Here is a 15,000-nt window from a genome sequence, read left to right as displayed (position 1 = left end):
AAGCTTTCACAGATTAGACTACACTTCCCCATTGCGTGTGCCATTCACAGATCACTGTTTACACACTACTGTTACCGGTCCTAGAGCTTGGCAGCTAAGCTGCGTTGCCTCTGGGTTTGAATGTTTTAGCTTGTAGCAGAGAGCCCTCCGCCTCATGGATCCCACCTTGTGTGGATGAGTTTGTGTGGGTCAGCTCGGCCACAGGAAGTGACATCGCTCAAGCCCCGCCTGTAGGTCAGTGCCCTCCCTAGCATGGGACGTGTGTAAAGTTAATATTGCTAATATTGTAAACTGCATACAGGTTAGGTCATACTCACTGCATGTATCAGATATGAGTACTTAGTCAGTCATTCAGTGTATACCTATACACAATGCATGAGGGCTGGTGTTTTCTTGCAGAGGAGAGGGTAGAGTATTTATTGTTTATTATTTATTGTTTATTTATTGTGTGATGTGAAATGCGTAAGGTGCTAGCTCTGACTCGGTGAGGGCCGAGCCCCACTGCAGCGCGTCTCGTATGTTGCGTCTGACTGGCGTCTCATGTGTTGTGTCTGACTGCGTCTCGTATGTTGCGTCTGACTGGCGTCTCGTATGTTGCGTCTGACTGGCGTCTCATGTGTTGTGTCTAACTGCGTCTCGTATGTTGTGTCTGACTGGCGTCTCGTATGTTGTGTCTGACTGGCGTCTCATGTGTTGTGTCTGACTGGCGTCTCCTATGTTGTGTCTGACTGGTGTCTCGTATGTTGTGTCTGACTGGCTCCTCGTATGTTGTGTCTGACTGGCGTCTCGTATGTTGCGTCTGACTGGCGTCTCCTATGTTGTGTCTGACTGGTGTCTCGTATGTTGTGTCTGACTGCGTCTCGTATGTTGTGTCTGACTGGCGTCTCGTATGTTGTGTCTGACTGCGTCTCGTATGTTGCGTCTGACTGGCGTCTCGTCTCGTATGTTGCGTCTGACTGCCGTCTCGTTTGTTGTGTCTGACTGGCGTCTCGTATGTTGTGCTCCAGTGCCGTTCATAAAGACGGAGCCGGTGGACGACTTCCAGTTTGGGCAGCTGGGCTGTGCCGTGTCTCAGATCCTGGGCGTCTCGCCCTCATCCCGCCACACCCACCCTGTGCCCTCCCAGATGCCCCTGGACGGTTGTGAGGTGCCAAGCCTTCCCTCGCACCACCTTCACCAGCAGCCAGTGATACACAACGCCTATGCCACCCTGGACCCAGAGTACCAGCTGCAGTGCCCGCCAGTCGTCTACCGGCAGGCGAGAAGTCTGGGCAGCAGCCCTGTGATGTATCAGCCCATCCTGGGGAGCTACCCAGGCCGGATGACCAGCATGCCCGCCCAGCACAGCCCGGGATCGGGCACCAACCACATCGGCATTGCTGGGTACGGTGCCAGGGCGGTCAGTGCATCTGTGCTGGCTGAGCACCACCGGGTGGTTATGAGTAATAGCTTCCAGGAGGCCGCTTCGCGCTTCCCTGAAGCCAGTGGTGTGCCCAGCGTGCAGCCCAGTGGGTATGGGCAGATGGCCCGTCAGAGCCATGGGCACCACCACCACCAGGGGTACCCCCCGCCCGCCGGGCAGCCCAGCGGAGCCATGCCAGGACGGGTCACGGTGAAGCAGGAGTTCCTGGACCACCTGGATGACGGTGAGTGTGAAAGGAGAACCCAGACATGAGTGGGCCCTGGGTCAGATCTGGGTGGGCTGGAGATCTTGCAGTGAACTGCTTGCTTGAACTGATCTTGCAGATCTGGACTGCATTTCCCAGAAGCAGCGTTGAGCAACTAGCTTCATAGATATCAATAATAGAGAGTTTCATTTAGAACACTGGCGGTCTTAGTAACCATGGTGACTGCTCAACAACACTGTCAGTCCTGCCACCAGACTAGAGCCAGATCTCCCACAGAGACGCTACTCTCTGTCTGTGTTATTATCTGAACTTCTGAACAACCTGAATCACACTGAGCATACACATCAGACACTCCACACACACACACACACTAACACACACACACACTGAGCATACACATCAGACACTCCACACACACACACATCAGACACTCCACACACACACACACACGCGCCACACAAACATTAGACAGACCTCTTTAGAAGGCTTAGCCTGGTGACTGTTGCAAGCCTGTAGTTGACAGCTGCCTGTGTGTGTGCATGTGTGTGTGTTTGTGTGTGTGTGCGCGCTAGTGTGTGTGTTTGTGTGTGTATGTGTTAGTGTGTGTGTGTGTGCGTTAGTGTGTGTGTGTGTGTGTTAGTATGTGTATGTGTTAGTGTGTGTGTGTGTTAGTGTGTGTGTGCGTTAGTGTGTGTGTGTGTTAGTCTGTGTGTGTGTTAGTGCGTGTATGTGTTAGTGTGTGTATGTGTTAGAGTGTGTGTGTGTGAATGTGTTAGTGTGTGTGTGTGTGTGTGTGTTGGGACATGACTGGAGCCGATGCCTGTATCTGCTCTCTGTGGCTTGTTTGCTGTGATGGCCTCTTGCTTGTGATGCCCCTTTGGCTGCTCTCTGTGGAGTGTGTGTGTGTGTCTCTGTGTGTGTGTGTGTGTGTGTGTGTGTGTGTGTGTGTGTGTGTGTGTGTGAGTGTGTGTATGTGCTGTGATGGCCTCTTGCTTGTGATGCCCCTTTGGCTGCATGTGGGTCACAGCTTTAAATAGGCTCCTGCAAATCCTGGTAAATATTGAGTTCTGTATCTACGCAACAGAAAGCGCTCAAGGTCATAGAGGATACAGCATTGATCCCTTCGAAACACACTCGCTCTCTCTCTCGCTCCGTCTCCCTCCCTCTCACACACACACACACACACACACACACACACACACACACACACGCACACACACACACATAAAGAGCTGGCATCTGAGATGGGGTTCTGGGGATCTTATTTTCCCCCTTCTTAAAGTAAATAGTTTACAACTCTACGGTTCTCTACCCACTACTCACCACGTCAGCAATCTAACAGATCTGCTGCAGCACCCCGACTGGCCACAGTTCATCCGTCGAGAGCAGACTGTGTGAGGTGGGGAAATACTTTAGGTGACGCAGGAGGCCGCCTGCCTTTCTGTTTTTCCACCTTCTCTGAGAACTTTCCGCTGCTGTAACCGTAAGAGGCGTGCTTCTACGGTAGTTGTAACTGAGTGTTAGTGAGCTGCAGTGTCTAAACACATACCTCAGAGTTCACCACTGTCACCTACCTCCTCAGACACACACACACAGCATTACCCAAACTGGAGTAAACACACGTCAAAACGAAAAGCTCAAAGGAATGTAAGGATGCCAAGCGCATGCCAAACGCAGGCAGTGTTGCATTCCTCCTGTAGGGTCCAGGCTGTATGCACTGCAGGATCTTACAGTACACAGATGGACCAAGGCAGCAAAGGCCTGGTTTGTGTGTGTTTGCGTTTGCGTTTGTGTGTGTGTTTGCGTCTGCGTCTGTGTCTTTGTGTGTGTTTGTTTGCGTCTGTGTCTGTGTGTGTGTGTGTGTGTGTGTTTGTTTGCGTCTTTGTCTCTGTGTGTGTGGGTTGCTGTAACGCGGGTGGCTACAACAGAGCTCACTCCTTCTAGTGTTTCCATTAGACCAAAACACAGCACCTTTACCGTGTGTCTGTGTGTGTGTGTGTGTGTGTGTGTGTGTCCGCCTCTCCTCTCCTATTTATAGAAGGGAGAGAAAGTTTCCATTTATAGCCCACTACAACTTTCCTCTGAGCAACAACAGGAAGCAGCACCAAATTAAGCATCAGAGGTTGCCAGGAGACAGGGTAGAATGTGACCACACTCTGCCACCTAGTGGAGAAAGTGGGGCAGTGCCACGACTGAACTGGGAAGAATTGAAGAGTAAAAGATATTTCACAGCAATGAGAAAATTCAGTAGCAGAAAATAAACAGCACAGGCATAAATAAAAGTAACAGCATCCATGATCTCTTTTGCTTCTGCCCACAGTGAATGACATCATTCGGAATGACATGACAGCCCTTGAGCGAGAGTACACGTAGAGGACACCCCCGTCTTACTCCGCAGAAAATGTGTGAGAATGAAACGAAAAATCCTCTGGCCTTTTTCTACTTTACACATTCTTATTTTGTACTTAAATCTTTGCCTGCTACATATCTTATGAATGTTGATAACATGAAATTATGCCTTAAATTGCAAGGGCAATGAAGTAAATAATATCAGTTTTAATAATCCTCAACTTTTTTTATTGTCTTTTTTTGTAACAATAAGATTTATATAAGGTAGGGTATTTGCATTCTGTATTTAACTGTACATTTAATAATATGATGAAGTCAATCTGTAACTTTTGACCACATGTATTGAGATTGACCTTCCAAAGTTCACCCTACAGTCTGTAATCTCATATATGTGGAGATCTAATAAAATATGCAAAAATCATTTAATCTCGAATGTCAATTTTAAGATTAGTCATATAATTTATTATATAAGTTTAAATAAACTCCAGAAGTAAACATTACATCTTTGAATACAATTCTTTATTAAATGTAGTGGTCAGTTTAGACTGAAAGACACTGGAACCAAGAAAAGGCTCACACCATATGTGGTCCCAACACATACTTCCAACTCCAAAGGTTTAGCACATAAAAAAAAAGACATAACAAAATATGATGTCTAAATATTGTATCCTATTTTCGCTGTCAAGATTCGCTCACACATCAACTCTGTCGTTTGGTCAGCATTTATATAACACCATTTTTTTACGTTTGTTAAAATGAAATGTCCACAAATCCCTGTGCATTCATGTGCAGTTGAGGGTGTTAAATGAGCACGTGGTACAGTGCGGCCACCACAATGCACACATCTGCACTGATGAAGTATCTCTCAGTGGTCACGGGTCTTAGTTACCATGGTGACTACTCATAATGTAAATGGCACAGTATACATTGGTCAATGGCCAAGTTGTGCAGCATCTCTGCATAGATGTGTGTACATCAATGATTTGATGCAAAAACGGCTGCATTCCCAAGCCTGAAACACTGTCAGGCAATAGCAAACACACACACACACACACACACACACACACACACACACACACACACACCCTCACTTATCTCTTCTTTTTACTCTCTTTCTTGGGTTTCTGACGGGGTTGAGGTACAGGCCCTTTGGCCTTTTTGGTTTGGTCTCCTCCCTTCACGTCATTCTTCTCTGCAGACTCCTCCTGGAAACAATTTGTGGTTTTAGATTAGAAGGCCTGAATTGCAGAGTGTATGGAATAAATGAACATATGGACACATAATATAGCTACTTAATAACTACAATAATATTCACTGTGACACTTCTTTGTGTACTAACTCAGTCACCCACTATAGCTTCTAAATGATCAGATATGTGCATATACATCATTTTACTAACAAAGACCCATTATTTGCAAGCGTTGTCAATATATTACGATCAAAAACCGAATAAAACGATAAAGAAAATCACCTGTTCGTGGATCTTGTTAAACGGCATTATCACAGCCAAGATGCAGACTAGCTGAAAGACAGCCCCCAACAGGAGTCCGTAACGGAGCAGACTCTCAAACAAGGTGGGCTCGGGCACCTCCGGAGGAGACAGATCCAGGTCCCCCGACATGGTCAGAACGGTGAGGTGTTTACAAACTGAGGGGAGTCCAGATTAGAAGCATTTTCGTGAGATAGCTAACATTTACTTGCTACCTTGATTACAAACAATAGAAATCATAGAGGACTGACAGTAATAGCCTCGAAAAGATCTTAATTTTTTTTTTTAAATATGCAGACGAAGAGATAGTTACTGCTGATAGCATACTTAAGCAAAGGCTTGTTTAATGACTATTTAGCCACCATTCAACATTAAACTAAATGTAGCTAGCTAGCTAACGTTCACGATAATGTTAATCTCGGGCTGTCTGGGTCAGGCTAACTACACTCGTTTCTTCTAGGAGACATGCATATCAAACTGTCGAGGAATATAGCTATCTGACTCACCTCCTTTACTTTCAAGGGATGTCGGGTTTGTTTTAAATTACATACGAACTATGATTTATGAATGCAAGGGGTGAAGTAATTCATAAAGTTACAAAGTGAGAAATGCACTCATCGCCTAGACGTCTGCAAAATTCGCATTGTGTTATCCTCTGGTTTGAACTCTGCCACCATGCGACCCGGAGGCCACATAACAAGTTTGCAGCTTTCCCGAGCTCATTTTGCGATCACATGAAATATTCTAATCTAAAGGATCCGGCTTGCGAATGGTTTAGGGAACAAAATTCATGGTGAATTAACTAAAATAATCCCATTAGATTTAGTTATTGATATATAGCTTGAATGGTGTTATAGTATAGGCTACACACTATTTATTATCTAAAAGATTAAAGCCTTATTGATCAACAAGAAGAGACAGCCTATTCAGCATATTCAGTACTGAGGACAAGACTATTTCATGAGGTAGTTTTTTCCCCTTCATTTACACATAACCTGCACTGCTGAGATATATAACTCTAAATAACTAAGCTACAAATTGTCAGCCAAATACCAACAGGGTCTATTTAATAACGTTTTGAATTTTTTGAAAACTCTGGAGTCATGGGTCTTTATCCTACACTGTCTGTTTCATTGGCTACACTATATATACAGTAGCTGCACACTAAGATTCAATGCCATAATACTGATTTACTGCCATCACTAGACGCTCACTTTGACATACAGTGCCACCTTGTGTACATCCAGTTGAAACTATGACATTTTAAAACTGTATGCATGACTAGGCCTTCTTCTGTGCCAAATGTCATATGTCAATTTATCAGAACATGGTTCAATAATTTGACCTAGTCCATCACATATACAGCAGGTTATTCCATCTGTTTATCTGGCTTTGGTCACCAAGGCTTCTACACCCAGTCTGGCAGCACAGTCTCAGGCTAACATTACTTCTAAAGCCAAGCCCAGTGTGTGGCTCTCTACACACTCAGATAAAGAGCTGGGAAGAATCAATTGAGAGTGAGAAATGTTACCTTTTGAGCGAGTGTGTTGTGTTGTATTTATTTATTGTGGGTTTCATTCGTATTCAGGTTTTTTTTGTTTTCATTAAAGACACCTCCTACTGCCCGTTCATAGGTTGTAATTGAATAGGCAATAAACATCGAAACATCTACCTCCGGCCTCCGCTGTCTCCATCCTTGGGGGATAGTTGAATGACGCTACACTGGTATGCGGTATGCTTGGTATGTTAAGCATGCAGGTCTGTACACACCCACGTAGTGGGGGACCCGGGTCTGGGTCTGTCCATGATGTGATGTGGTGCAGAAACAGAAGAGCACTACCGACAAACCACCCAAGACAGGAGTAATGAAAAGGCCTTTATTTCTTATGATTGCTAGTTGATAACACATGGGGTAAATCTGTTATGTAGACCTTTTTACGTGGTGCCCTTAAGGTTTCAACACTGTTTGGTTTACACGGGGATGACAAAAAGCCTTAGGAATTATCTGTGGGAAGGGAGGTTATGCTCGACAATGAGATATCCTTATCATAAGGGAGCAAAGCATGCCAAAGCATCCACACGAGGAGCATCTACAAACACAGACACCTCTACACGAGACTGAAGAAGAAGAGGAGGAGGAGGAAGAGGCCAGAAAAACAGGAAGTAGCGAGGAGGAGCGGAGGGAGCGGTGAGCAGTAGCCATGAATGAGGTGAGGGGCCTGTTAGAGGCGTTAGTAAGCTGCGGAGGTCGGCAGTATTGCATCGAGAAGAAGAGCTTTGTGTAACATTGGTCCACTTGGAAAATAAGAGTTTGTTCAACACAAGGAGAGTACATGGGGCCTCCACAGTGTCCCAGGAAGAGGGGGGGGGGGGGGGTTTCCTGCGCCGCAAAGGTCAATGAATCCCTTGCTCTTTATTTTCTTTCTTTCTTTCTTTTTTTTTTTTGTTTTGTTTCGAAAGTCAGGGTCAGAGGGGAGACACTTAGGCAGTAGGCTCCATTTATCCTAATGCGAAACACAACACACAATGCTGACACAGAGAGAGAGAGAAAGAGAGAGAGAGAGAGGGAGAGCTGTAGAGGAAGAGTCCAAAACGGCTCAGAGAACAACAGAAAGCGCACAGCACATCAAAGCAACTATCCCAGACCTAGTGCATAGCACACAACACAACCCCATGGGAGGGCTCGAGAAGGACAAAATACAATCAAAATCACAATCAGGGGTTTTCACACTTGGTAGTTTATAATGCACACTTAAAGAAACAGATAAATGATTCATCAATATTTGTGATGATTGATTACTGATCACACACACACAGTGATAAACAGAAGTGAATGGCATGCTCCTCTGACTAACCCTCCGGCCATGAAAATCATTGATTATGGAAGTTTCTGCCTCCTAGCCATAAAATCTATATTTTCTTTTTTTATTCATTTTAGAAAAATCTTTGATATATATGTATATATATATATATCCAAAATTTAGAGATATGTCATACTATTATATACCATTTAATAATGTTAATGTTTTTACACCATAAATGTGTAAATGTGATCATAATAATTAACATAAAAGTTATTTTATACACTGACAGTTCAATGTCTCTAGCAGATAATTCAATGTACGAATCAATGGAGAATGAAGCAAACTGTGTCCACACAATTAGAAAATAAAGTACTACATTATCTGAGAATGACGGATGTGGAAACAGCTGCTATATTTCAAAATCATGCCACTGACACTCATGGAGCGCTACAGGTTCACCACACGTTTTAGCAAGCAGTCATACAATTGTCTTCTTCAATGCAAAACACCAAATGAACTAGCATGTGGCTAAAGGACGCGTAAACACATCTAATGCCCTTCCACTCGCACGGCACATCACCCGCACTCTTCGTGTGTACAAAATACATCTGTGATTAAAAACGCAGTTGGATGTTGATTAGGAACAATAAAATAAATCGGGAAACGGTCTTTCAACAGACCGCTTCAAATGTAAGAGTTTTAAAATGTTAACTCTACAAAACAAGAAAGACATTTCCTGTACGACCTTCACAATGACTATAGCATGTGCTTTAAAGTAGCAATCAGAGGATCCTGTTGTCTGATGGCGTTTATGGCTTATTGTTTGTTTAGGGTGAGTGTTCATACACATGAACTACGCTGCAAATATTGCATGAGATAGCCGCTGACCCAGGATCTGACCCAGGCGCAGTGTTCCAGTGGCATCAACTATAGAGTGTGCAAGTCGACCGGAAGTTTGTCATTCTTAGCATTAGCATTTTAACACTGTCTGGATCCAAAGAAAAAATCCCTGTGGAAAAATGAACAGGTTGTCGCAAAATCGTCCGAAAGAAGGTGTGAGTGAAAGAATGCCAGTAGAAAAACCTAAGTGTTTGTTGACCTAAAATGTAGTCATCAGTCTGTCTTTCGTAACTAACTGAAAAATAAAGATGTTGCTACCAGTTTGCTAAAGCAGAAAAAAGATGGATTAATCGCATTGCTTGCCGTTAGCAGCATGTGGGACTCAACAGTTTCCATGGTTGCAGATAACTCGCACACCTGTTTCTTATAAAACGTAATGTTATAGCCCTAGTCTCTAAAACATCTGATTTATTCTATACAATAGATTGTGGCAATCAAATCCTTTGCTAACCGATGTGTTTACTTAAGTTAACTACGTGGTTGTTGTGACAACATTTGTGATGCCCGATTGGTAAAGGTAACTATGGTTAGCTTCTGCTCATTTTGTGAAATCAGTGACACATTACCTGTGACTTGCTGTGTAGTTTGTTATTTTTCAACAGCAGCAGACATATTTTAGAGATATAATGGGTCTAAAGTCTGTACAGGCATTTTTCCAAAAACCCCATTCATTCTCTCATTGGGATTTCTTTTCAACAAACCGAAACTTGTCAAACTGCTAATCCGCAGCATACAAAATGGCGGCGGTCACTTGCGAGCTCTATATGGGGCAGCACGTCGGCACGGAAACAAGGCAGAATGGGCTGCGTGTCCAAGTGTTTTGTGAGTTTTCGCTAATATACATGTTGTGGTTGTTTTTGTGCGTGCATTTTTTAGGTTTTTGTCTTTTCTCTTTTTGTGTTTAATTGGCATTCTATCCTACTCGAAATGAGCAGTCTTGACTTGAGCAGTCCAGTACACTGCAATCAAATAGCACAAAATTGGAGAGAGCTTCATTTTCCTAAACAGTTCTTGACTCTTGACATTGACTTTGCATGGGTTCAGCAGATTCAGGCCATATCAGAGCCAAATCAGGGCCAGATCCATTTCAGCGGACTTCCCTGTTTGGGTATGAATTTAAATGTATGTGTGACAAACCAATCCACTCTCATTGGGTTTCCACAGACAATATGTTGACGTTTAGCCCACCATGTATCACCAGTTAAGATCCTCTAGTGTTTTTTGGAACAAAGACAAAATACAAAACAAACGATAAGTATATAAAAAGTAATACAAAAAAAAACATAAAGGTCTTAAATGAAATCCACCAACATGCTGAATATGGTTTCAACACTGATTTTGCACACAACACCAACAAGCGATCCTCTGTTCTAGACATGAAAAGAACCTGAAAAAGTTTTAAATATACAACCATTTGATCTACCCTTATGTTGAGTCCAATACCTGTCCAAGGGTTAATACAGAAAATGTGCAGTCAGTGCATTTTCTCTTCATTTTATTATCAAATCGACAAATGCCACACGCTCACACACACGTACACAATATCATTATGTTCTATCTTGAAAACATGCTTCTATTTACAACATTGTATCGGTACATGCGGTATTGACAACTTTGCTGAATGCATATGTACACAAAAGGGAAGAGAGCTAGAAGGAGGTGAAAGGTCACAGAGGTCACGGATGAACGGACTGGATGGAGTCTGACGTCTTTCTTCTGGGTTTTCCGATGCTCTGTGCGGGCACATCTACAGTGGCAGCTATCTGGATGCAGTGAGAGGGCACTTCTACTAAGCCGGCCTGAAACACAACTCTGATCAGACCTCCAGAACTGAGCGGGTACTTTGGCATATTACAGGGGACCGTGACTTAGACGGAGAGTGGGATACATCAATTAGGTTTGCTTAAAGCAAACAAGGGCAGTGAAATTAAACACATCACAGATGAATCTGAGTGTGTGTGTGTGTGTGTGTGTGTGTGTGTGTGTGTGTGTGTGTGTGTGTGTGTGTGTGAGAGAGAGAGAGAGAGAGTGGCTCTGTGTGTGTATGTGTGGTTGTGTGTGTGAGTGACTCTCTATGTGTCTGAATGTGTGCCTGTGGGTGTGAGTGTATTTGTGATTATCAGTAATTGTGTGTGTGTCTGACTATCAGTGTGTGTGTGTGTATGTGCAACTGCCAGTAAATGTGTGTGCGTGTATGTATGAATTCTGTTTCTGCGACTATCACTGTGTGTGTGTGTGTGTGTGTGTGTGTGTGTGTGTGTGTGTGTGTGTGTGTGTGTGTGTGTGTGTGTGTGCTCAGTGTGTTGCTGAGTCTCTATAATGGCATGAGTGATGTCCTCAATACTAGATGGCTATGCTACTGAATCTGACCCTGTTTTGGCCCAGACCCGATGGTTCTACAACCGCTTAGAACCGCTTAGAACCTATGTTTTAATGAAGGTTCTGTTGTAATTTGACTGCCGCATCTGTGACAACAGGTAAAACCACCCCCACCCCCCCACGTGTTTGCTGTACATTCCTTCACAACTTTGTGACATTCAGACATTGTTGATGAAAGATGGGTAGAATTGCCTTAGGTTCCGAATAATCCCAGCCATACTCCTAACATTCTGCACAATTCATGAAATGACCCAACTCTGGACTCATTGGAAAAGTACATGTAAAGGCATGTTCAAATAATAGTATTTTTCTTTCATGGCACTATACCGGCATCGCTTAATTTTCTTGAAAGCACATCCCTTACCTATTCTGTTCTGCCCATATCTGTGTTGTTGGCTGACTACCTGACTTTGAATACTGCGCAACTGCTGTACTGATTGAAATGCCACGTTCTGGTTGACCATGACTGTTGCAGTCAAGAAAGCCTTGGCGTGTCAATGGTGGTAGGTAGGCACACAAAATCATCATTCACAGTCCCGAAGGCCATAATAGTTTATCCCGCCCCCACAGAGCATTTATAACCAGAGGCCTTTTGATGGAGTACACTATTTCATAAACCGGAGATTGAAATGAGAAATGCCAAATATTCTATCGTGTATCTTCTATCTGGGAGTAACTGATCAATTCCATGAATGGCACTATCTCAACACGTTTCAGCTCTACACTGCCTGAATGCCTTCAGTGGAGCTGCAGTACAGCCCGTGGGAAGGACTGATCGGGAAGGTGAGAAAACATCTGCCTTTTACGGCATCCATTCAATTCAGGCTTTCTGAACGTTCATCTTCAACAGACATAGTTCAACAAGTTCCGACTGTACACAAGTCACACGCTTTGATTAGTACCCCCAACGCACACACACACACACATACACACACACACACATACACGCACACACACATACACACACACACACATACACACACACACACTCACCCCCTTCACTGTGAACTAAGCGGTGATCAAGAAGGTGAGAGTTCAAAACTCATCAATGGAATTCATATCCCCCCCCCCCCCCTGTGATGTTCATACTGTGAGTATTGGATAGTGAGGATTACTGAGAGCTGTGTGTGGAGGGGTTTACATTGGGTCATGACACTCATGCAGTGGAGGACGAGTCGAGGAGGACGAGTAGAGGAAGAGGAAGAGGAAGAGGAGGAGGAGGAGGGGGGGGGGGATTGGTTAGTCGGTTTGTTGGTTGTTTGGTTGGGTTGTTAGTTGGTTGGTTGGTTGGTTTCCGTGGCGTGGCGCTGCGGTGGCGGCGGCGTTACTTCTTGGCAAAGAGCCCTGCCAGGGATCCGTCCACGTCCACCTCCTCTCTGAGAGGATGCCACTGGGCGATGGGCCGGCGCGGGTTGGCAAGCATGTCGGACCAGTGCTTAAGCTCCGCCCCCTTGCCGCCGATGAACAGCTTACCAATGGCGTCGTTCGAGCCAATCTTGTCGTAGTCAAACACCGTCACCACAATGACGATTTTCTACAAAAAAGGGTGGTAACAAAACACACACACACACACATGAACACACACACACACACACACACACACACACACATGAACACACACACACACACACACACACACACACACATAAACACAAGGGCATCAGTCACAACCAGCCATTTGACTCTCTTTGTGTTCTCATGATTATTTGTTGATCAATAACTCTGCATCAGAATATTTGTACTACCGTGAAAACCAATACGTGTGAGTGTGTGTGTGTGTGTGTGTGTGTGTGTGTGTGTGTGTGTGTGTGTGTGTGTGTGTGTGTGACACCGGCCCCTACCTGCATCATATCCAGAGGGATCTCAAAGCTGAAGGACTCGTTGAAGTACGGGTTCAGAGTGTTCTTCTTCACCGTGGTCTTCTTCTTCTTGAACTTTTTGCCGTTCTGAAGCAGCTGGATCTTCACGTAAGGATCTGTGTGCAACAGAGTGCAACCGCATACATCAGGGCAGCTCACCAAACAGTACATTACCCTCTGACGTGTGTGTGTGTGTGTGTGTGTGTGTGTGTACATCAGGGCAGCTCACCAAACAGTACATTACCCTTAGACGTGTGTGTGTGTGTGCATGTGTGTTTGTGTGTGTGTGTGTGTGTGTGTGTGTGTGTGTGTGTACATCAGGGCAGCTCACCAAACAGTACATTACCCTCTGCTCTGCTAAACAGAGGGTCATTAAACCAGCGCAAAAAGTAATTGGCTGCTCTCTTCCACCTCTTGAGGACATATATGAAACACGCTGCCTCAGAAAAGCTCACAGTATCCTCAGAGACTCAACACACCCTGGTTACCACCTATTTGAACTGTTGCCCTCAGGGAGACGCTTTAGGACCATCATAGCAAAAACAGACTGGCTGAGAAACAGCTTCTATCCCAGAGCCATCATAGCACTTAACAATGCACAAAACTGACCTGTATTTGTCTCTCTGTTGTGTTATATGTCTTGTGTTTTTATAGTGTAAATATTTACTGTATATACAGTATATATGTTCAATCTTTATTTTTATTGTTTTTGTGTCTGAGAGCTGCTACCTTAATTTCGTTGTACTTGTGCAATGACAAATAAATATATTCTATTCTACTCTATTCTATTCTATTCTAAACGTGGCATTTACAATTCTTTTGATAATAAGCACAGGTTCAAAGTGCTTTGAATATATGCTTGTTCCCCCTCACCCCAGAGAAATGTGTTAAAATAGCTTTCTTGTGAAGAACAACAGGGAGCACATCTACTTTTCGGGGCTGGTCAAGGGAAAGGTCGAATGAGTTCAGAGTCGGAGAGGACACAAGCCCAACAGGCTGGAGTGTGCAGGCATTGAGGGAAGTGCTGTGAGGGAAGTGCTGTGAGAGACAGAGACAGAATCTGTCAATCCGCTCACCAGAAAGTCCACCGACGTCCATCTTCTTGAGGTTCTTGGCTTCCAGGATGCAGACGGTGAGTTTGCCGGCCGTGGGCACGTAGCGCAGGGAGATGCAGATGTCTCCCAGCTTCTCAGGCTGCAAGGGGGGGAGACACACAGACAGTGCAGTCAGCATGGATCTAATCCAGATTACAGCACACATCCACACTAGTGCAGTCAGCATGGATCTAATCCAGACTACAGCACACATCCACACTGGGTAGTGCAGTCTGCATACACTATATTACAGTATAACTACTATATATATACATATATGGGCACTTTCTTCAATTACTGCTTATTTATTGATTGATTGATTGAATTTTTTTTATGTATCATTATCATTTATTATTTTGTATAATTCAAATAAAATTCAATAAAGTCTTCTTATTTAGTATATTATTATTATAATTATTATTATTATTATTTCCTATTTATTAAGTCTGCTGCAAGGGCTGCATTTACTCCTTTTCACTCTTCAATAGAATAACAAAA

General features: G+C 44.1%; 3 protein-coding genes across 7 annotated transcripts in view; 1 reads left to right on the top strand and 2 right to left on the bottom strand.

Annotated features, from left to right (window-relative positions):
* The window catches only part of LOC105907458 (nuclear factor of activated T-cells, cytoplasmic 2), a 20,090-nt gene extending 15,692 nt beyond the window's left edge, over nt 1-4,398 (top strand). Inside the window, exons 9-11 of one of the 2 annotated variants that reach the window (XM_042707824.1) lie at nt 130-234; nt 1,008-1,646; nt 3,949-4,398. In XM_042707824.1, coding sequence (XP_042563758.1) covers nt 130-234; nt 1,008-1,646; nt 3,949-4,001 — 797 coding nt within the window. In that variant the 3' untranslated portion in view covers nt 4,002-4,398. The remainder of the gene's footprint in view (nt 1-129; nt 235-1,007; nt 1,647-3,948) is intronic. The other variant, XM_031567786.2, reaches the window with a different exon arrangement.
* A 79-nt stretch (nt 4,399-4,477) lies between these two features.
* On the bottom strand, nt 4,478-6,152 carry manbal (mannosidase beta like). The gene is made up of 3 exons (XM_012836125.3): nt 5,973-6,152; nt 5,449-5,624; nt 4,478-5,182 (listed from the first exon to the last, which is right to left on the bottom strand). The coding sequence occupies exons 2-3, from the start codon at nt 5,596-5,598 to the stop codon at nt 5,069-5,071; spliced, it is 264 nt and encodes an 87-aa protein (XP_012691579.1). The 5' UTR covers nt 5,599-5,624; nt 5,973-6,152; the 3' UTR covers nt 4,478-5,068.
* A 5,248-nt stretch (nt 6,153-11,400) lies between these two features.
* Nucleotides 11,401-15,000, bottom strand: part of LOC105907452 (synaptotagmin-2) — a 57,728-nt gene continuing 54,128 nt past the window's right edge. For all 4 annotated transcript variants that reach the window (XM_031567782.2, XM_031567784.2, XM_031567783.2 and 1 more), the window contains 3 exons: nt 14,485-14,602; nt 13,391-13,524; nt 11,401-13,083 (listed from right to left, as the gene is read on the bottom strand). In XM_031567782.2, the coding sequence (XP_031423642.1) occupies nt 12,874-13,083; nt 13,391-13,524; nt 14,485-14,602 (462 nt within the window). In that variant the 3' untranslated portion in view covers nt 11,401-12,873. The remainder of the gene's footprint in view (nt 13,084-13,390; nt 13,525-14,484; nt 14,603-15,000) is intronic.

Source organism: Clupea harengus, chromosome 5 (genome assembly GCF_900700415.2).
Source record: "Clupea harengus chromosome 5, Ch_v2.0.2, whole genome shotgun sequence".
NCBI classification, from domain to species: domain Eukaryota; kingdom Metazoa; phylum Chordata; class Actinopteri; order Clupeiformes; family Clupeidae; genus Clupea; species Clupea harengus.
This window is presented reverse-complemented; position numbering and strand designations above follow the sequence as displayed.